The following is a 22459-nucleotide window of genomic DNA, read 5'->3' as shown; positions in this document are numbered from 1 at the left end:
TCTGACATATACTCGTTCAACATATTAGAAATTTGGAAGACAACATCACCTTAATTATATATATTCCTGCTGTTATCATTATCATTAGTAGTGTGTAGTACAATGTAGTTATCACTATTGCACATATTGGTATAGGAAGCAATAGGCCTATAGGCATATATACACTGTATATCTGTATACATGAAATAAAACAGAAATCGAGTTCATGCTAATCACCGACAATTTATTTCACCACACCAATTTTTGAGCGATTTGCGACAACACTTGAGAAAGAGCGAATCGCTCAAATATTTGTGTGCTGTAAATAAATTGTTGGTGATCAACATGAACTTGGTTCCTGTTTTACTTTTGATATCATGATATTGCTGCACCAACATGTAGACTACCCGGTACTCAATCAATATATATATATATATATATATATATATATATATATATATATATATATATATACATATATATATATATATATATATATATATATATATATATATATATATATTATGTATGTATGTATGTATGTATATATATATATATATAATATATATATATATATATATATATATAATATATATATATATATATATATGTATTCACACACTCACACATACACACACACATTACAAACATGAACTCCTTTCAAGATTGTCTTCCCACAAAAAAAAACAGGAAGTTAAGTTGGACAGAGTTAATTTTTCCTGATTTTTTTACAATTTATTTGACATTTATCAAGGTCAAAGTTGATTGCTGAGAATCAACCACAGTACAGTGATATACCATTTGCTTGAAGTACACATACCATTATCATACCTAATACGGCAGCTATAATCACAGGCAGTACATGCGTCAGGAACATGTTATGCAAATGATAGGCAAGACCACCAGTGTCCCAAATTTGTGACAACTATTGTAATCACAAAAGCAAATGCATATATACATGTACATCTATAATGGACATGCAATAGGGCAACAACATAAAAGTCATGAATAATGAACACTGTCTGGCAAGATTATCTAAGGCAATACATCAATATAGTGCACAATTTCACTTGCCCTTGATAGCTTCAAGCGTAATTCAAAAAGAAAATCCTAATGAGTGTAAAAACGCACTATGGTTTAGTATGAAAACATATTGTGTTGATCCGCATGCACTATGGCAATATAAATCTGCGAATTATGGACACTGAAAAGAACACCAAAGGCATTCCTGGTAACAGTATTAAAGGCAATACATTTGTAAATGTAAGATTTCACTTGTACTTGTTAGCTCAGTATGATTCAAAATTAAATCCTTAGTAATGAGTTTAACAAAAACTACCCCATACACTGTATAGTATGAAAATATAATTTGGTAACAACATGTAAGCAAAACAAGTATCACAGATATATACAACAAATGTTGTATATCACGAAAGCAAATGCCTGTATAATCAACTATCATGCAATATAGCAACAACATAAAATCCATAAATAATGAACACTGTCGGGCAAGAATATCAAATGCATTCTTGGCATAACAATATCAACTAAAGGCAATACATGAACATCTGTATAATGCAAGATTTCACACACACCTGTTTGCTTCAAACGAAATTCAAAGTGAAATCTAAAGAGTGTGAAAACATACTACACTGTATCTCAAAGTATGTACATGTAGGCAAAACAAGTTTCACAAATATGACAACTACATGTCTTGTATATCATAAAAGCAAATGCATGTACAATCACTTAGCATACAATATGCCAGCAAAATAAAACCATGAATAATGGACACTGGCAAGAATATAAAAAAAAATATCAAAGGCAATACTGTATAATCCATGATTCCACTTGCACTTGTTCGCTTCAAGCGCAATTCAAAATGAAATCCTTATGAGTGTGAAAACATACTATGGTATAGTACGAAATGTTAACGTGGCAACAATATGTAGGCAAGACAAGTCTCGCAAATACATGTATGAAAAATATTGCATATTGCGAAAGCAATGTTTCATGAACATGCATTAAATTGGCAATGTGGCAACAACATAAAAATAAATCCATGAATAATGGACACTGTCTGGCAAGAATATGAAAGGCATTCTTGGCAATGATAACAAAGGCAATACATTCATATACACATGTAGTGCAAAATTGCACTTGCTCTTGTTAGGTTAAGCACCATTTAAAATGAAATCCTGCAATATAGTTTGAAAGAACAGAAGTGAATGTGATAAAAACCTAAAATGGCAATAGACCTCAAAACGCTTTATCCTGGCAAGGAAAGCGCATTATTTAGAAACAAGACACCAAACAGGTTAGTCATCGCATTCTTCATCAGCGACCAGGATGCGATGTGATGGTAGATTAAAATCCATTTCTGAAGCAGACATACACAGAAGGGTATATGTCTGCTCCTGGTCGGACGGATTTCAAAACTAAAACTCAAATTTCAAACACCTAACATGCAAAATTAAAATTTGTTCTTCTGCATGTACCCTCATGAGATGTTGTGGAAAGGTGAATAAAGTTGGTACGGTACAGCATCTGCCCGCAGCCTTGTTATCTGGCCGGTGCGATCGAAGTACTTCTCTTCAAAGTGGTGAGAACACAAGAGTATGGTTTGGGAATCCAGTGGTCTCTTCTCATGTTCACAATCCATCTTTGGCGAAGAGCAACACCCCTTCTTGGAAATCTAGGATTTTTAACACACAGAGAACATATGATACATGTGAAAATTATTACCATATCAGATTTGTATAGACCTCATATTCATAATCATAAAACATGTGTACCTACAATACAACTATGGCAAGCATGATGATGATTGCATGCATGGACATGGTCCATGGAAAGCTCCTGATAATACTAGAGTACACAGTCAGTCTAGACAATCTAGTATCTAAACGACTGTAGTGTTGTCACTGACACTGACCCACCACTAGTACTGTGACTCTATAGCATCCTGATAGCTAGACAAGAATAAATCTACGTGTAAAGTTTACACCTAAGCTCAAATTTACATAAATAGATAGTACTTTTTTTCATGTACAAAGCTGCTTGCCCCAACACACAACGTACAGAGTGTATAGCCCCAGGGCCTAAATTAGGCCTACTTGATCTTTTTTATTTTGCATATTTGGGTAGTTGGTGGTAAACAGATATGTCGACGGCAAACACAAAATCCAGTGTCTGGGACTACCTTTGCTACTGCGCTCACAAGAAAGCCAACATACGACCGATCCGCCTAATTGTAACGTTACTTGGGGAATTAATTACTTGTTATTCTCATCATGGCTTGGTGTCAAACTTACCTGTTTTCAAATCCTTTTGTCAAGTGATTTGTGCAGTTTACAGCCGCACAATACGGCATTTTAATGCCTCGCTCAGGGTCTCGGAACGTCAGAAAAACACGGTGCAACATGCAGTCACTGTCGTGGATGGCGTCTGCTGGGATTTGCACGCAAAAAAGTTCCGCTAAGCAAAATGGCGGACGTCACGTGACAATGAGTCGAGCGACGGCGACAAAACGGGTGGCGAGTGATTCTTCTATGTGTAAGAGTTCTGTGGTGCATGCTCGCAGCTCGCTCGCGCGCTGCGCTGATGCTGTATAGATTGTGAAAGCATCCAAAGACCTTATTTTACACACTGTACAATACATACAATTTGTACTGTATTCGCTGGTGAGAAAGCGAAGAGCAGCGGAGCAAAGCGGACATAAACATCGATGCAGACGACGAACGGTCTCGGACATCAAGACTTCCTGAGCGTTCTGTGTGTGCCTAGCCTGTGTCCCATACAGTAAATGATCGTTAGTGGTATCCTCGACTAGACTTGTGTGGGGAATTGGTTACCGCACAGCCGAGTCGAGTGCACGTTCGATCAAGGGGACCTACGAAACTTGCACGTAGACCATGCGCACGTACGTACGATCGCAGCATCAAATGCAAGTGGGTGGGAGGTGAATGACGGCGACGACGACGATGGTATCAAAGGTACGGATCTCTAACAAGGAAAACAAAAGCTCTCGGTCATGGTGATTCCACGCCCGGTGGGTGTTTGATCATGTATCTTGCAGATCCTTCTATCGTATTTTCATTCTCATAATGTTGCCATCATCGCGTCAGTGACAGTGCCAGTGGTTTAAAATAGAGTGTATGCCGTATAGCGTAAGGGCCAGACGCAGACAGTAACTAGGGGCAGGCAGGGCCGGGTCTTTCCTGCGAACTGCCAAACTCAAACGGTTGGGTTAGTTCATCAGCGCTTGTGTCTCGGCCTCGGTTGTGACGACCGGGCCGTGTCTGTTCTGCACATCATCAAGTCTCAGTAAGATTGATCGAAATGACTGCGGATTCTTTAATCTTGTCGTGATAGCAGCATGCTGTCAGTTTTGATGGCGTAGATTTCACATTTTGCGAGTCGCCACTCCGACCTAGCAATACTGTGCTAACGCTACAACTGTAACCTAACATTAGGACTGGCTAGGAGAGTGTAGGCTAGGATATCAGAAAGACAGAATATTCAGATGAACAGAGTGCGGTGTGTTACAGGACCGTTTTGTCATCTAGGAACCCCACTACACACATGACACATTTGACAATACATCATGGATTTCCCTATCCTGCGAAGACCACAATTGCTTCGTTTTTCTAATGTTGTGCTCCGTCTTCCGAGCGTCTTTATCCTCGAGTCGCTCTACCATTCTCGGGCCCAAAAACTGATTTCAGAGAGTGAGGTCATCAACAATGAGGTGGTGGAGAAGCTGGGAGTCGCCCCCGAAAAACTCACCCTGGGTGCCGAGTATGTGGGTATGTAGATACTGTATTTCTAATGTCAATTTGATGAGTCTACCACTTTTTATAATGATTAGATAACAGGTAGAACTGATATTTGTGTGATAATTCATCTTTTTTGATTGATTTTGTCATGTGAAAATTACAATTCTCACCTTTCTCTTCCTTAAAAGAAGTTACAGTCTGGCGGCCTGACGAAAGTCATACTGTCGAGTTGCCAGCGTGCAGCTTGCACCTGCCCATACACCTGCATCAGATCCCCGTGCCGGTGCGTCTGTTGACCAAAAGATCGGTCTGTATCTGGTCGTCGGGAATATGTTCCACAGAGACTGCACTGCGTCTGGCTTCACGGATCCCCTCCTACATTGTGTAGACAGACCAAAGGCTGTAATACTAGCTTCTGTATTGATGCTCTGCCAGCGGTCGCGCACAGACCAAACGTTACAATAAACCCAATTTCTCCACCCAATTTACATTCAAACAAGTTTGACATGACATGCCACATTATGCAGTAATATTTGGGGTAACTTTCTCACATTGTGCAATTGAAATAATCACAGTAACCAGGGTAGATCGCAGAAATTTGTATCCATATCGTAACATCGCCGTTCACTAGCAGTAAGTCGCCTTTTTTAATCCGTTAGCCAATCACATGTGAGGTACTGTTTTAATAAAAAACACGCAGAAATCTACCTTGCATGTGAGTGGCTAAGCGATTCATACATTGAAGAGCTGTTACGATCGTATTGACGGGCTGGTAGTTGTGTCTTTTGTCATGAAAATTCTTCCAAAGTGTTGGATGATTCATTGATGTGGAAAGTGCAATGCTATCTTGAAATGTTGATTTTGCTATGCAAGTTTAAATTTACCGATCTAGGGCTGTGAATTAGACGCAACCGAGAAGGGTGAGGTACCTCACCCAATTTTCCATAGAGACAGTGGTTAAGAGCTTCAATACAGCGAGGTATATGGTAAGCTTCTGTCTGTCTCCGGAGGAGAGCGATAACATCGGAAAAATAAAAGACGACTCTGGACAGACGGATCTTTCTGTCTAGTGCGTCTGTGCCCTCGGGCTCTCAGTTCAGCTCCCATGCACATGTATACAATACAGACATAGAATTCACCATTCACCAGTATTCTCGTCGGGTTGCCACCGGACAGTCATGTTGCCAGTGTCGAGCTGCCACCTTTAACTTTCTCTCATTTTTCAAAGGCAGTGTACATGTCACATATGACCACACGCATGTGGTTGTAGCCATGGCCTGGGTCGCTGGATACAGCCACAAGCGAGTGACTACTGTGGCTGGCTGCATACAATTTGCCATGCATACATTTGTAAACATGCAGTGTGATGTGAATTTACTATGATGAAAATAGCCAATTTTTTTCTTACATTCTAAACAACTGTATTTTCTTTATATGGTTTCAAATTAAATGAACTCTCATCATCTTTTCTCCTTGCATTTTTTCACCCTTTTCACAAATGTTAAATCCATTCTGCACGTCTTGAAGAAGATCTTACTTCCTAGGCAAAGAATTTGGCTTTGCTGCTATCATTGTTCGCCTTGATGGTGGGTTGACCAGCTGCGTTGAGGGAAGAACCATTGCTGTTCTCAGTGCTTATTCGGCCAGGAGCGTCCCCGTGCCGGGCTGACAGTCTCTCGCTATGTCGATTTTCAGAGGATGGATTCTCTCCGTCATCGGATTTTCTCTCCATTTCCTTCCTTTTCTGTTTCATTTCCACAGCAAACCAGCCTTATGTGCAGGTCTCAGCGAGTGTTCTTCATTCCCTTACACAGAGATGTTCACCAGATTAAGGTCACAAAGCCAGAAAAAAAAGAGAAATTCCAGCGTTTAAGTTTGCACCTGTACACCTGTACACGACTGTGTACAGGTAATGATGTTATCGGTGAGGATGAGGAAAAAGTTATTGAAAGAGGGTCATGTCTAAACAAACCTGGCTGTCTATTTATCTTGAGCAGCATTGGCTTTGATTGCTCTATCAGTTATTCTTGAAAACCTACATGTAGTACACAATTGCCAACAATACCTAAAAAGTGGGGAAGTGGGTCAATATCGATTAAAAGATTCAAGAATTGCTTTCTTAAATGTGTTTCCAAAATCACTTTACTTTGCCTGAGGAATTTCTTTTGATCTTCAATTCCAACTTAATCACAAAATTTACAAATCCCAACTTTTGTATAAAGAGATCTATGTCATATCTATAAAATGTAACTTGTGTTAGATACATAAAAGAAGTGTATTGTTTTTATCCCACTTTCACCAGTATCACATGGGAAAATATGCAAACGTGTGCTCCTAATGTGTCAACAGTGCCAGTTTCACAGAGCCCTTTATGGTACTAGCTAAGTTAAAGAGATATAATGGCTCACAATGCACTTTTGCACAAATTACACCACAGATGTTAATATATCTATACAAGAATGTTAATGCATGGATGAATACACAAATTACATGAATAAAAATTACTCTGTACACTTACAATTTGTACAAGTAAAGTGGTGTATCCTTCCCTCACCTTTGTCACAGTACAATTAAGCCCTGTTTTAACCGACTCTACCCTGACAACGTTGAGACAACATCCGGAGAACAAAATTCCTTACCCTTGGTAATAAAACCGCAGGAGAGAGTGAGGGCGGGGTACCGTTTTAACAGACACACACTGAAAACCCTAGGCAGGTTTCCATGAAAACCTACATGTTCATGTTCGAAGGGGGTGTGGTTACAGTCCATGCACGTGATTGGTGAGCGGTGTGCCATTCTGTTTGGACTATTGCACATGTACGTTTCAAGAGTGTATCAAAGGAATGTTACCGCGAGAACGCTCTCACAGAAAGGTTGTTGGGGTAATGTAGGAATAATGTTGGGGTAATTACCCTAGCTGGCTCGGATAGAATTTGGCAAATGTTACAGCAACAACGTCCAAGCCACATTTTGGGCAGGAATGTTTAACAGGCAGGGTGAAGCAAAATTGCCCTGATGCTGTCATGGTAAGTCTAGTTTGAAACGCTCTGTTAAAACAGGAGGCAGGTGCCCATGCTAAAAAAGAGAAAGAAAGAAAAGATACTCCTGGCAAGGATTTAGTAACTGTGAATGCTGAATACCATATCACCTGCCTTTAGATGATAAGAATGAATTTTAAAAAAGATAATAGATTTGATCGTCAAAAAACAGCATATGTATACATTCCAATTCTCAACTTATACAAAATTATAAATGTGAAAGAACAATGTTTCCACTCAAATATGAAGTCTATTGTGTAAGCTGTGACACACTACTCTTTTAGACGCAAGAGTCTCAAACTGCTAGGCATGGGCATTGTGTAGTAAATCAGGTTGCCACTGACAAAGAGAGAGAGAGGTATTGTTCCAAGCATCCTCGTCTCTCTGCTCACCCAATTCATGCTTTTGCTCATAACCAATCCCTTGCAAATCAAAATTGCTGTATTCCCCGGCGATAAGCGATTAAGGAAGCCTCGCATATACGCCAGTACAACCAAATTGGCCTGTTCAACTGAACGAATAAACTGCTGAACCAACACACATAATCACGTAAGGGACAATGCAATGTGTCAATGAGCAACTCGATATCATGCAATGAATCAGTCAATCTTTAGACAAAGCCATGTTCTGCAATCAAATGACAACTTGTTTTGTTGTCATCACCTCCTAACCGCTGTTGTTTTCCATGCCAATTTTTGGGAGATTAACAGGGTGTTCAGACGCAAAATTTGTAAGGTAGAACAGTATGGCTATGTAGAATGATGAATTTATATGTCTGAACGATGACTAACGAAACGACGTATAACGAAACGATGGTCAGAGCATCGTTTTGAACTAGAACTTGATAACGAATCAGCATTTCATCATGTCCATTGTGCGCCTGAACGTATGGCAAACATAGAATAGTATAACTGGGCGGGGCTTAATGGGAGCCTCACGAAAGGTGACCCCATAGCTGTCACTCATGACCATAACAGCATGCGCAGTGGGAAACCGCACATCTATACAACGTTTTCCAGAACGGTCGAGATTAGCATCTGAACGGTCTGTCGGCTATACGATGATTCTTTATACGTCGTTTCCTTATCGAGTTTTGGTATTAACTGGCTTGCGTCCGAACAGGGGGTACAATAAGTGCAGCACGAACAAGCTGCTGTACAGAGCCGTCCTGGCCACTGCATTGTATGCAATAACCTGTCTAGCACGCATCATAACATCAATCACACAATGATCATAATCATAGCTCTATCTCATGCAGCACAATTGCTTCGCTATTGTACATCAGGTTGTGTGAGTACTCGAAAGCTCTTTTTCATACGAGTTTTATTCTCTAATTTTATACATAAACATTGCGCACACACACTCAGTTTTCCTTCACATTATGGGACATGGAGTTTCCATTATTCAGTGTTCATACCGCCGAAACTTTCATAACACATACACATACGCACACACACACAAAAAAAAAAAAAGAGAGAAAGAATTTGATAGGAAACATGCCAACCAGGTAGAAATACATACGAAGTTTGTTGTCAAAATTCAGAGAAAAGGGTTAAAGTTTTGTAAAGAATGAAATCCTTATGCATTTTTTTTTTTTTTTTTTTGGGTCACCAAAGTTGGGGTACAGCCTATGCGGAGGTGCAGCCTTATCGCCAGAGAATACGGTGATTGCTTTCTATCACTAAGTGTGGTCATACCACACCAGATGATTTGTGTTCATGTCAGTGTGTGGTACCCAATTGAAACTAAAAACATGTCCTGAGGAAATATCAAACCGCCCAATCAGTCTATAGATGTAAAATGAATGCAATATGTTTAGTTTTGTAGATTAGTCTTCCTGTAAGACCCATAATATTGCAATATTTTAGTACGTTGTATTCTTGAGAGCTAGAGACTTTTTCTGCCAATCTCTCAAGAGAACCTTTACACACTCGTGCTTTACAAACGTGTTCACCTGTTAAATTATAAAATAATGCCAAACCCACAGCAGTGTAATTGTCAACAAATGGTTAGATGTGATTCCAGATGTTGTTGTTTTTTTAAGCGCTGTGAATATTGTTCATTTATGTCTGATTGTTTCAAAGGTACTGTTTTGAAGTAATGTCATTGATGTGTAATCAGGCAATTGACTGATCATACATACACATTTTTATATCTCAAGCAAGACATGGTGAAGATCAGCATGGTCGGTATACACCCAACTACCTGTACATGTATAAATGCAGAGGTTGTAACAGACTAGGCCTACATGTACAGTACATGTACACTGTAACTGACATGCAAGCCAGCAAGGCAAATTAGAAAATGTAATACAGCTGGTCTTCAGTCTGCAATTTTCAATTTTGCTCTCTCATTAATTCTCCATTGCCATGGGCACTCACAAAGTCAGTTTCTGATAACATTTCATTTTCCCAAGCATTTCAGCCATAATTCCTCAATTCTCTCAAATATCATTAATGGCAGAAGTTATTTGTTGATTGTTGTTGGTATTACAGTGCATAGAATTTGTAGAAAAAATTCTAATTGATTCAAACTTAGGGCTGTGCATGCCCATTTATTTTGTCTGTTTCTTTTTTCTTCTTTTTTTTTTCTCTTTTCTTTCTTTCTTCTTCTTCTTCTTCTAAAGGCTCAGCCGGACACAAGTAAAACGTATCATGTACAGTACATGTATATTTCATTAAATGCCGGCATCTTTTTTTTTTTTTTTTGTCCTTCAATAACTGTTGTGAATTATTCATAACTGCTGGCCAGTTCTGGGCTAGGCACAAGTGGAATAATTCATGTAGGTTTTGGTCAAATCACTGTTACATGTCATAGGCCTTTAGAGGTTCTCTGTAATGGTAGTATTGTAGAGCCTCTTTAGTTGTTGAATCATTAATAGGGAATGCACACATGCCATCCTTTTTGTTTTCCGCAAGTGCAAAATAGAAAATTACATAGACTGATACAAAATTTATACCTGTACTTTATTTGCAGATTACGGGTTTATTATTGTCATGACCTCACCTTGGGTGCTTGGGACACATTGGAGTATAGAAACTTGTTCAATCAAGTGTTGATATTGCATTGCATTGGGGCTTCTTCACTTTATATACTAGTAGTTGTTGGAAATGATATGAAATTAAAGTGTTTTGCATCACTTAACAGTCATTAACTGTGGGCCTTTCTATGGTTGACTTCATGGGTGTGAAGGGAGGAAAAGTTGGCTTCAAAACTTTTTTGCTTGCCCAATTAGGGCAAGCATTTTTTTTTTGTAACTAATCAGAAACATTCACTTGCCCTGGACAATCAGGCAAGTGCTTATGTAGCACCTTGGATGCTGTAAATTAAGTGAATCTTTTGTATGCCATTGATTTTTATGTGCTGGCCAATTTCAGTGAACTTTGCCTGTTTTAAATGCATAATGATGTGAATGAAAGTAAAAGAATGAAATTCAATACCCATTGATATGATACTTGATATTTGACAAGGAGTCTCACTAGGACTGTGAAGAAAAAGTGAGACTGTTCCCTTGACTGATGGTACTTGGTAAACTTGTGGAGGCTTCCCAGGAGGTCCATTCACACACAAGAGTTATTGGTTTTTTGATCGTAATGCAAAAATTGATTGTATTACACTTGCAAGCAAAGCAATCAGAGATGCGTATGCCTTCACAATAGCCAAAGCATGACCCAAGGCACCCTCACCCTGGACCTAGTGCATGAAGAGGTGTTTGCATAATGGGATTAAAAATGTGATGCCGTGTAGCATTTTAGCATTTGATATAAATATTTCATTTCATTCTTTATTCATTTATTTATTTGTTTGCATGCCGTTCACACGCACTGTATGAGGCACATGGTTGTAAGGACTTAAAAAAAAAAAAAAAAAAAGATTGGACTACTTTTTACATCATGATTTGGGTCATGGTACAGTGTAGTCTGTGATTTTTAGTGTCCATACAGAAATATTATATTGGATTTTTGCCTTCTGTTGCAAAAATCAATCTTAAAAAACAAAACAAAACAAAACAGTTTTAAAATTGTTGGTGCATGTGTGAGCAGGCTTATAATACACTATAGCATTCATACATGGTATGTCACTAATTTAATTGAACATTCTGCAGGCAGAAATTTCATTTCATTTGTCAGTGGTTCAGCCTACCTTCCATTGTAAACAATGCAGAGCTCTTCATAATGAATTTTATTAACTTGTACTGGGTTCTACATTGTAAGTCTTTTGGCTTGAAAAGTATGAAAAATGTTACTGGAGATACAAACTGTAATGTATATTCATTTACATGTGCAGAACCAAAAATTGGTTGTCATGATTGAAGGTTATTTTGTGACATTCAGTGGCTTACATCAAATTATGCACAAATTCCCACAGATCTGTCGTAGTTGTGTCACTCCCCTGATCAGAATGGCTTTCTCTGAAAGTGAAGATGTATGCATTCAAACCTGGAAAAGATTTTTTGAATTACTTCATTAAACAGAAAAATATGTTGCCTTCTAAACAAAGATGAATTAGGTCAAAATATTAACGGTTTTGAAATTCAAATAGCCTGTATGGTGTCAATCTAAATTTTGTCAGTTATTCAAATTAAGCCTTCCTGGTACATAGTGGGGATCAGTTCCTTTCTAATTTTGCAATTGTATTGTATGACAGATATAGCAAACAAGCAAATTTTATGATAAAATGATTTGAGAAAAGCAAAGCTGAAGACGGGGGGGGGGGGGGGGGGAGAATACACAAGTCGGCATTGAAGGACAAATGTATTCATCATTTATAAGCAGGGACCTGGACCTCTACTTGCTATGATCTCAAATGCTGCTGATATCTGCAGATATCCAGTGGGATATTGCATCAGAACTGTTTTGCCATTATACTTTATAGACAAGCAATGTAGGTACCCAAGATGCCTTGCCTACAGCGCACATGGGATCCTGGCATTAGACACAAAATTGACAATAATCCGACAGCCTGGTACAGAAGCGACTGCGACACACACCGGGGGTAACGCTTCCCTGATCTCATTCGCGGAGCGGAAACGAGAGGTGCACTTTAGACGTAGCTCTGTGTTGACTGCAAACAGCGAGGCGGTGTGGGTGGTGGTGTTGTTGGTGTTTTTTCATGCACCTTCTGTGAAAGACGGATGTGATACATGCTGGGGATTAATACTTTGATAGGAGCTCCTGCCTCTTCATGTGTGTGCAATGCACAATGTGGAAAACATGTAATGCAGCAGGAAAGTGAAAGTGTGATGCATCACCTGGATGAGAACTTTCTGCTAAAGATATAGAAGAGGCATCTTCAGGATGTGTGTGTTGGGGGGGGGGGGGGGTTGGTGGAGGATTGGGAATGCCTCCCTGTGAAGCTCCATGCATCAGAGCATTTTCCAGGGATCCAAGAAGAGATGAACGAGTGTGGCGGCGTGCTAATGGCGTGTGACTAGACACGCAAGTTCTAGGCATCATGTTCTTGTCAAAAGTCAAGCCTTGCTATCTAATTTCCCTGGAGGAAAGATGGATTAAATCTATTCGCCGATACTTTGCACCCACATGAACCCATCCTGATGGTGTGAGAAAGACATTCATTGCATCAGTATGACTGGAATTACCGCATTTTCAATAAAAAAAAGGGTAATCTTTCCAGGTTTCACAGACAGCGTGTATTTAAGTTCTGTTGCAGCGTTAAATAGTGGTACGATCACCGTGACAGGTGAGGCTTATTGCTTCAAGTATGATTGGCGAGCAAATGTCATGTTGACATACCTGTATTTGATTCATGATCTAGGAAATTTACCATAGTACACTGTATGTCTATGATTGTTCATGAAGACAAATGTGACAAAATCCACAATCTTGCTATGGGCATTCCCTCCCTCCATTATGTTTTGCCTGTGGACAGTGTTTTTGTGCAATATAACATTGAAGTACCAAGAGCTATACCAAAACCCTCCCTCAATAATGAAAAAAAAAGTTACAATGAACTATACCCAACTCCTTTCCCCCCAAATCAATTAAACGAACAAACTGTAAAAAACTCACAAGGAGATATTTTTTGGCAGATACTTGCCTACATTTTCTGTCAAACACATATGTTCAGGGTACTGAACAGATATTAAATGATATGGGCTTGAAATATGATTTCTTCAGTGCAACATGCCCTTTATGGCCCTGATATGGTATACATCATTTGATATTGATATATAATTAATGTATTATGCTGTTGTTGAACAAAGAGAAAGCCCAGATAGTCCAGGAAAAGAGATGTGAAATATGCAGAATGGATTTCATTTTTCACAACTAAATCATCTTGATCATTTTTTTTTTTTCTTTTTGTGACATTTTTATATCCATTGCCATTTACTGAAACCATCGTGCAAATACCCAAACGGCTAGCAGGCTTGGGGTTTCAACCTTGCAAAGAGTCATAAGGGATGAAGATTTCAAAGGGTGCCCATCATGTGTGCAGGAAGAATAGCTAGCCATAGCTAAACAAATGGAAAGAACAAAACAAAAACATGAAATGAACACATTGTGGAAGAATCTTTTGTGGAAGGATCATTTGCTTGTTAGGTATTAGTATGGTAGCCATGGCGAATGTATCTGGTGAGTGTCATATGACAGCACAAGAATGGGGTTACTGGGTTTGGCATCCTCAGGCAGCTGCTTATAGTATCATGTTACTGGTCCGTAATGGAGTGTGAACTTATAAGGGGAAAACAATATTCTCCATCATGGGTATGACTTTCAAGAGCGTTGGGAATCTCCTCTAATGGCTAATGATACCTCAAAATGCTGGTTATTTCACTGTCATTGAGAGAAAGAAATATGCCCATTACTCTGATTAAAAAAATGCATCAGAATCATGATTAACCCATTGAGGACGGACTGATTTTGCTACAGTACAACACTCTTTTCCCGTGGACACCTGCCCAAGTATACTTCAGAGACTCCAACCCAAAGCACCTTCTCATCTGGAGATTCTCCCGCCTGAAACCCCTAGCAAACGGGAGACTCGAAGTTGATGTGTGCGAAGCGCCAAGTTCCTAGGGTTCTTGATGCTCTCTGGTGCTATCTAAGGCTTATTTTTTCAACATACAATAGCAATAAGTAAGAAATCCTTTCCAACGGGAGACACAGAGCCAAGGCGGGAGAAATTAAATCTCAAGCGGGAGAACGGGAGATTTTGCAAAAATGGGTTTTCGGCGGGAGATCTCCCGTCGAAAACGGGAGAGTTGGAGTCTCTGATACTTGGGACTCATCCTCAACAGGTTAAACTGTCAAGAAAAATAACCATTAGGTAATTTCCATTCATTTGTGCATATGGAGCAAAAGAGTGCTACATTTTGTAAGCAATCAGAGATACTTTGTAATCACAACAGCAGAATAATTGCTCTAAAGATCTTCATGTGAGTTGCTCTTCATGGTAAATGATTAGAATCAGCCGTTTGCATTGTCACACCTTAGTTGCACACATACAGAATTTCAATTGTAAACAATGTTTTTGCTGTAGACGCAATATAGTGAAGAGATTAAAACTGTAAAAGTGGAAATTTTGGCGGCGTTGAAATTTTCGCGCATTTCGCGCAACCAGAAGCTAGTGCGAAGATAAAAGCACGCAAATATTTTTGCGTGCCATATGTTCCATTAGTTGCTGTCTTGATTCCGCGGAATTAAAAACACGTGAAACTCTTCTTACCCGGCTAAGCGCGAAAAATTAGTCGCGCAAAAATATCCACTTTTACAGTATCTAGTAGATTATCATAAGATAAAAAGGTTACATAGAGAATTTAAATTGTAAATAGTGGAATTTAGTCAGAAGATTTTTGATTTGTAAATCTTTCTGTGTAATTCAAACAGTATGTACATGTATGTGTTTGAGTTTAATTGTTTACTATCTGCTTTATCCCAGACCATGCAGAGCCAATTTTAGGGGCATGCTGACTGTGAACTATGTACATGTATAGTACCAGTATCTGCCTAGAATTAAGTGAGGCTGCTTCATTCTTGGGCTATTTGTATTTAAAATGTGCCAACAGCTACAGTGGTGGCCCTGTGTGCATCTTTTCTGCAGCAAAACAAGAAGCACCAGAACACTTCTGGTGCAGCACATTTGAATACATCATATCTTCAATGTCTGGGTGCACTAAGACCATACAGTTTATACATGTGTGGAACTCTGGATAGTATTTCCATCTACACCTATACTACATGACAAGCTGCCATACATATGTGCAAAAACTTTGATGTGGATATTACTGACACCTAAGAAGACAATCTGAAGTGCTCATGAGATCTTGTTTCTCTGCTCAAGGCTTTCGGATGTTTACTTGTAACCCAGCCTCCTTTTACAATGTAGTAGAACAAATGACATCATACTGTGCATAGAGCCTATTCCATGGATGTCCTGTGTTACACCTTACAATTGGGACATAACCAAAGTGCATGGCAATGAAGCATTCTCTCCATGATCTAGGTCTACGTGATGTATTTTCACCTAGAGCATATTTAATGTTAATTTGCCTGGTACTGTATGAATTCAGTGTGGACCACCCAAGGGAAGGGTTTCAATTACAAATTTGTCCAATCAAGCAGTTGTACTCACTAGGCTCTTTATTACTGGCAAATACATGTATTGCGACATACAGACGTAAAATATGTTTGAGCATTCCATTCACACTGCAATGAAACAGTTTAGAAATATTGTGAGGTGATTTTTACAATGCATGCATGCACAATGAACTAGTTAAAGCTCTCAGCTGCAGCTTGAGCCATACATAATTGAAGCTTTACCAACTGGTACATTTTGATAGCGACACATTTAGCATGTGCTTGTGGTGTATAGAGATGTAGATCATGTGATCAATATTGCTATATTTCTGTGGTAAGCACCGTTTTCACAAAATGTCTTGCAATCTTCACTCACACTGTTAGAAAAATCAGTCAAGTCAGTGATTTGTCTTGCGATGTTTGAAATTTGACATCAGTTGGTACATGTACAGTTGCCAACTGTGAGCCAAGTACATTGTACCTATCATAATTTTAATGTTGTGACACATCACTAGCAGTAGGAATAGTTCATAGTTGTTTTTCTAATGTCATGATATTCACTGGCAGTTGAAATGGCCTTGTCGTGCCTGTGATTGTAATCCACTGTTTTCCTTGGTGCATTCATTGTCACATGCTCAAGGCAAGGACGACTTGTGCCATGTTGACAGAGGGTGTCAAATCCTTGTGCTGATTAATCAGTGCAACCAGATACATGTAAAGAATCCTCTTGTGTCAACCAAAATCAGTATTAAGCAAACCTGCTACCAGCAAAGGTACAAGTACTCTTGTTACTATCCAATTAATTAGAAGGCCATGCCAGTTTCTTCTCAACAACTCTGTCTAAAACTTGACATGTGTCAGGGCAGCATGCTAAATTGCATTTCACTCTGCCTGGTTTGTGTCTATAAATCTATAGCAGTTACTCTCAAAAGTATCTTCTAATTCCATGACAGGTCATTTTAGCCCGTGATATGAATATTTGTCCGATAACCTCTTCTCAGTTTCCAAGAAAGTAATGCTGGGCAGTTTATTGGAAATACAAGCAAAATATGAATGTTTTGTAATTCATTTTTCACTGTAATTTTGAAACACAGAAATAAAGAAAACTGCTGAACCACAGATAAATGTATGTTGTGAAAAAAAAAAATATGTGCATTTATCTTTGAACACATGAAAGTCTACTCTATCATGATATAAGAGTGAAAGTGATCTTTATGGTGATTATAACAATGATAACAATAATAATTGGCATATGGAATGCAAGCTAACAATACCATAAAACCAGAAATATACGGATCATAAAATTTACCAAATTGCTGCTGGCATTCAATGCATATAGTGCTTAATTTCACTAATCTTGGCTCTTGTGAAATTTGCAAAGTTTATTTTGCAGTGTTTGCTCATTTTTCTTCGTGGAAAATGTTTTGATCCAGTCAAATAGTTTTGGATGAAAATCAGAACATTAGTCTCCTTGCATGGTAGGATTTCCCATGTTGTGCTTATTCCTAGGATCATAACATTTCCTTACTAACAAACCCCAGTAGTACTCATATAAACTAAAGCACTGTTGCTTGTCACACTTCTGTGGTGAGGGTGTCAAACAGTGGACTTCACTGATTTTTTAATGTTACATATTACCATGTACATTGTACATGTAGATGTCCAAATTGTATTAATTCTATGATTTCATGCTTGTTCTTTAAATGCAGGTTACCTGATAGCTCTTCTCCTCCATGCCCTGCCACTGCACATGCTTTTCAAGCTCTATGTCCACCTCATTGTTGCCATCTTGATCCTGGGTTCTCACCACCTATCCAGTCACTACCTAGCCCTGCAGGCAGAGGCAGACCCAACCACCCATGAGTCAGTCTACAATGACACTGCCAGCATCCAGCAGCTCTACACCTTTGTGGCACTCCAGATCATCATCTGCGCAGTCTCCGCCAAGCTCCTCCAGACGAAGCGCATCTGGGCATTCGCAGCATACCTCCTTCCTCTGGCCGTGAGGGCATGTGGTCTCTCGGTGGCTGTTGCCGTGACGATGCACTCCATCGCGGAAATCATCTGCATGGTGATGGTAACAATCTTCACACTTCGCAACATCCTGGTGCCCTACCGGTTGGCACTGATTGGTTTGCAGACCCTTCAGGAGTATATCGAGCTCTACGGCATCATCAGTGTCATCCTGGCTATGTACAACAGGTTCTTTGTTCCCGCAATCTACCTGGTGTTTTGGCTGACCATATTCATGTACCAGCTGTACTCCTATTTTGCCAGCAAGAATTATATGGCAGTGCAGGAGAAGTGGGTGTTGATCTTACTGGCATCCATCGCAGACTGCTGTGTCAGTCCCTGGAGTCTGGTGGGGCTCAGTTCTGCTGTGTCATACACAGCGTACGTTGTGCTCACCTTCTGCAAGATATACTTGAAAGGGTTCAATGAACGGGAGCAAGGAGATTTCCTGCACAAGGGATGGACAGAAGGGATCACATTGATGCTTTTGGCCATGCAAACGGGGCTCCTCCACTTGAAACGATTTGAAAAGATTCTTCTCCTCAGCATCGTCCTCTTCATAGTGATATCATCCATCATCCAGTCAGTCCATGAGCTGACCAACACCTACTTGTTGTCTCTTGGTGCATCAAATAGCCGCAGTGTGGGTAAACATGTCAAAGTCCTGCTCCTGTGTTTTGCCCTGATGGGTGTGCCTCTGTACATGAGCTACATGGTGTTCACCATCTTCGAGATGGAGCTATGGCTCCTCATCATTGTTTCTAGTTGTCTCCTGACAGGCATCCAAACCTTCGGCTCCGTTCTCATCTACGCTCTTTTCATGTGGGAGCACCGGTATCAAACCCCGTGGGAATCACTGGATGATATCGTGTATGGCATCCAATCTATGTGTCACATCCTTGAGTTCATTCTTGCCCTGTTTGTGTTGTGCTACGGAGGATTGGAGTCCATGAACTCCAGCTACAATCTCACTGGAGCGATGGTCATCGTTGTCCACTCCTACTTCAATGTCTACCAGCGAGCCCAGGCTGGATGGAACAGCTTCATGAAGAGACGCAATGCGTCCCGGAAAATCAGCCTCCTTCCAGAGGCAGACCCTGCTGAGCTGTCAACACGGAAAGACCTCTGTCCCATCTGCTACGAGGAGATGCAGACTGCACGCATCACTCCTTGCAAGCACTACTTTCATGGAGTCTGCCTCAGAAAGTGGCTCTATGTGCAGGAAAAGTGCCCCCTGTGCCACAGCAAGATTGTTGAGCCGGAAACCGCAAGCAGTGATCAGAGACCTACTACAGACCAGGCCCAGCAGGCTGGTGGCGGTGATGCCACGTCTGGACCATCTCCTCAAAGAAATAGGGAGAGTCCAGACAGGTCAGCAATAAGTCCTAATTCCTCCGACAGACCCCCAGACTCAAACCAAAAATATTCAGCCACTCCAAACCCTGAGAACTTTTCTTCTGCCAGTTGTGACATGGACTCAAAAGGAGCACAGCATCAAAACACTGTACATGATGGAATGCCAGAACATGGTGATGATGCTCACAGCCTCGTGGAAAATCCTGTCTAGGATGTTGAGTGGATTTTGTTGAATCTCTGAAATTCTTATTGAAGATGTTAAAAATTCCAAGTATGCAAAGTGTGGTATTTTTAAGTACTTGTTGTATAAATGTGTGATGGCACAACGAATGCAATTCTGTTTCTGTATTGGACAAATGTAAATCTATCATATATGCTGAACATGCGTAGATGTCCTTAAAGGGCCAAAGTATTATTTTAAACAAAGTACACCTTTAGTCAAGTCTAGTATTTGTGAGTGATCATGTGTATCTGCAGATCTGTGCTACATCTACGCCAAATCTAACATCCCACTTGCCAATGAATTTGCCATTCTTGCTCAATTTGAAAGCTTGTATAGAGGCTGATTGCTGATTGAGATAATTTTTCATTGTCTGGCTTATATCATGAGAAAGTGATAGATAACTTCAATATCGTTTGATAAGTTGTTCTCTGATTTGTATCTCAAAAAGAGGGAATGATAAGATTAATGACTGATATAAGATGATCTTTGATCCTTGGCTGAGGAACAAATCACAGAGTGCACTTTTGTGCCAAATATGGAAAGCCCTAGAAGTATAGGTAGGCCTACATGTTGGTTTGATTCATTAATACAATATGTCTTTGTGTATGAACTTGCACTTGTGGTCAGATTGCTGAAATAGATATAGCAAACAGGTATTTATTATTTTTTTACCTTAATGTCCACAGAGAGTATCCTGCATTGGTTATAGGTACATTGTAGAACATAATGAAATCCAATGCTGACCCAAAGTTTTTAATGTAGCCGAACTAGCATTGGCATAGGATCTCACTTGCATTCAGACCAAAAAATCAACGACTTATTAGTGAGCTCATGCCAATGCGTTTTGGCACTTACAAAACAGTGTCAAAGATTCATTTTTGGATTATGTCTTAGACACTGTTTACAGTGCAGGGCTGGGCCGAGCCTGGGCTGAGCCCGGGCTGAGCCCGGCCTCGATTGTGGTACTCGGCCCCGCAATTCTGTAGACCTGTTTACAGTGGAGGGCTCGGCCTGGGCTTTTAATTCAAACCTTTCAATATTTTGTCATAGTGGTACTCTGCTTGTAAACAAATGATTATTACTGGGAGTGCGACGGTCGCAATTTGGTACGGCATTTGGCCCAGTTTGCGTTTACAGTCAGAAAAGGCCAGGCTGAGCCAGGGCCGAGACTACCTCCAGAGCTTGGCCAAATGTGCGGCTGATTTTGGTACAGCATTTGGCCTTTTGTGCGTTTACAATGAAAGGAAGGCCAGCTCGGCCCGGGCCGAGCCCGGCCTTTTCACTCACTGTAAACGAGGTCTATGAGCTTGTTTGTGCACTGTATTACAGAAGGGAGGAAAATATTGGTGGCACAACAACATGTCACACATCTGTGACAACAAACAAATCACAACCACCATACCAGACTTGAGTAGCAACAAAACTTTATTCTTCCCCTTGCCTCGAGCGCCATTGTCCCCCGTCTTGATACATCCTCTTCTCCAACAATCTCCAACATGGGCCGAACAGGCCACACCCACTTTGCACAAATGCATATTCATGACAACTGTTATTCAAAACTGTGTGTGCCGTATTTTCCCAACAGGATTCTTTGATTTCCTGTGTCATAGAAAAATCATTAAGCTCCACATTCATGTGCTTATACAATTCGGCCCAGTAGAATTTAAGCATCCTCTACTGCTTTAAATGTGAAAGGTGGAGAGTGTAGCTTTGTAATTGATTTTGCTATGCTCTTCAGCATGCATGCAAGCAAAAAAACAAGCAACCAAACAAAAACAGAAGCATTCTACACAGGGTTCTCGTGTAGAGATTGCTATTATCGAAAAGAAAAAAACCAACAACTCAACCCAACAGCACAAGTGTGTGTGCCATTTTTTTTCAGTGAGGACTTCTTACTGATATATACTTTCATTTCCATCGGAGCATTTGTGCATTTTTTATTGATTTATGTCTTGTCAAATCTTTATCTCAGTGTACTTTTGATTTATTTTGTATCTATTTACATTGTACAATGTAGTTCATATGTTCAGTCCTAATTGTTGCCATCAGTCTTTGGGGAGTTGATACACACTGTAGATATCTGGAGAAGTCTGAAAGATCTCACAGCCAGATTCTTGTTTTATATGAGTTAATTTTATATGTGTGTGTGTGTGTGTGTGTGTGTGTGTGTGTGTGTGTGTGTGTGTGTGTGTGTGAGTGTGTGTGTGTGTGTGTGTGTGTGTGAGTGTGTGTGTGTGTGTGTGTGTGTATATTTATGTGGTGTTTGTATAGTAGGATTATTTTCCTCAATGATATCTCTTTCTTCCACTTGCAAGTATCATAACTACACAATACACATTTCTGTAAGATGTTAAGAAGCTCAGCCAATCTAAATTTGTGGTTTATAGTGAAGTGGTAGTATTGCCATTGCTCCAAAAACTGGATCATGAGTGTTTGAAATCATTTGCCTAGCATGCTGTGGAAAGTTTGTACATGTACATAATGAAGGTGAGAAACACCTTAGATGAAAACATGTGTGGCATAGATATGCATACT

The 22459-nt window shown here is 39.9% G+C and overlaps 1 protein-coding gene across 1 annotated transcript; it reads left to right on the top strand.

Annotated features, from left to right (window-relative positions):
* Positions 1-4498: 4498 nt before the first annotated feature.
* Positions 4499-21591, top strand: LOC139735999 (RING finger protein 145-like). Its single transcript, XM_071646748.1, has 2 exons — positions 4499-4787; positions 18042-21591. The coding sequence occupies exons 1-2, from the start codon at positions 4586-4588 to the stop codon at positions 19910-19912; spliced, it is 2073 nt and encodes a 690-aa protein (XP_071502849.1). The 5' UTR covers positions 4499-4585; the 3' UTR covers positions 19913-21591.
* The last annotated feature ends 868 nt before the right edge of the window (positions 21592-22459 follow it).

Source organism: Diadema antillarum, unplaced genomic scaffold (genome assembly GCF_040938485.1).
Source record: "Diadema antillarum isolate AM-2024a unplaced genomic scaffold, OU_Dant_1.0 seq00000618_RagTag, whole genome shotgun sequence".
Taxonomy (NCBI): Eukaryota; Metazoa; Echinodermata; class Echinoidea; order Diadematoida; family Diadematidae; genus Diadema; species Diadema antillarum.
Note: the sequence above shows the minus strand (reverse complement) of the source record. Positions and strands in the feature narration are given on the sequence as shown.

Coding starts and splice junctions, on each gene's coding strand:
- LOC139735999 (XM_071646748.1), top strand. CDS start 4,586: ATGGATTTCCCTATCCTGCGAAGACCACAATTGCTTCGTTTTTCTAAT. Junction 4,788..18,041: donor CCTGGGTGCCGAGTATGTGG/GTATGTAGATAC, acceptor CTTTAAATGCAG/GTTACCTGATAGCTCTTCTC.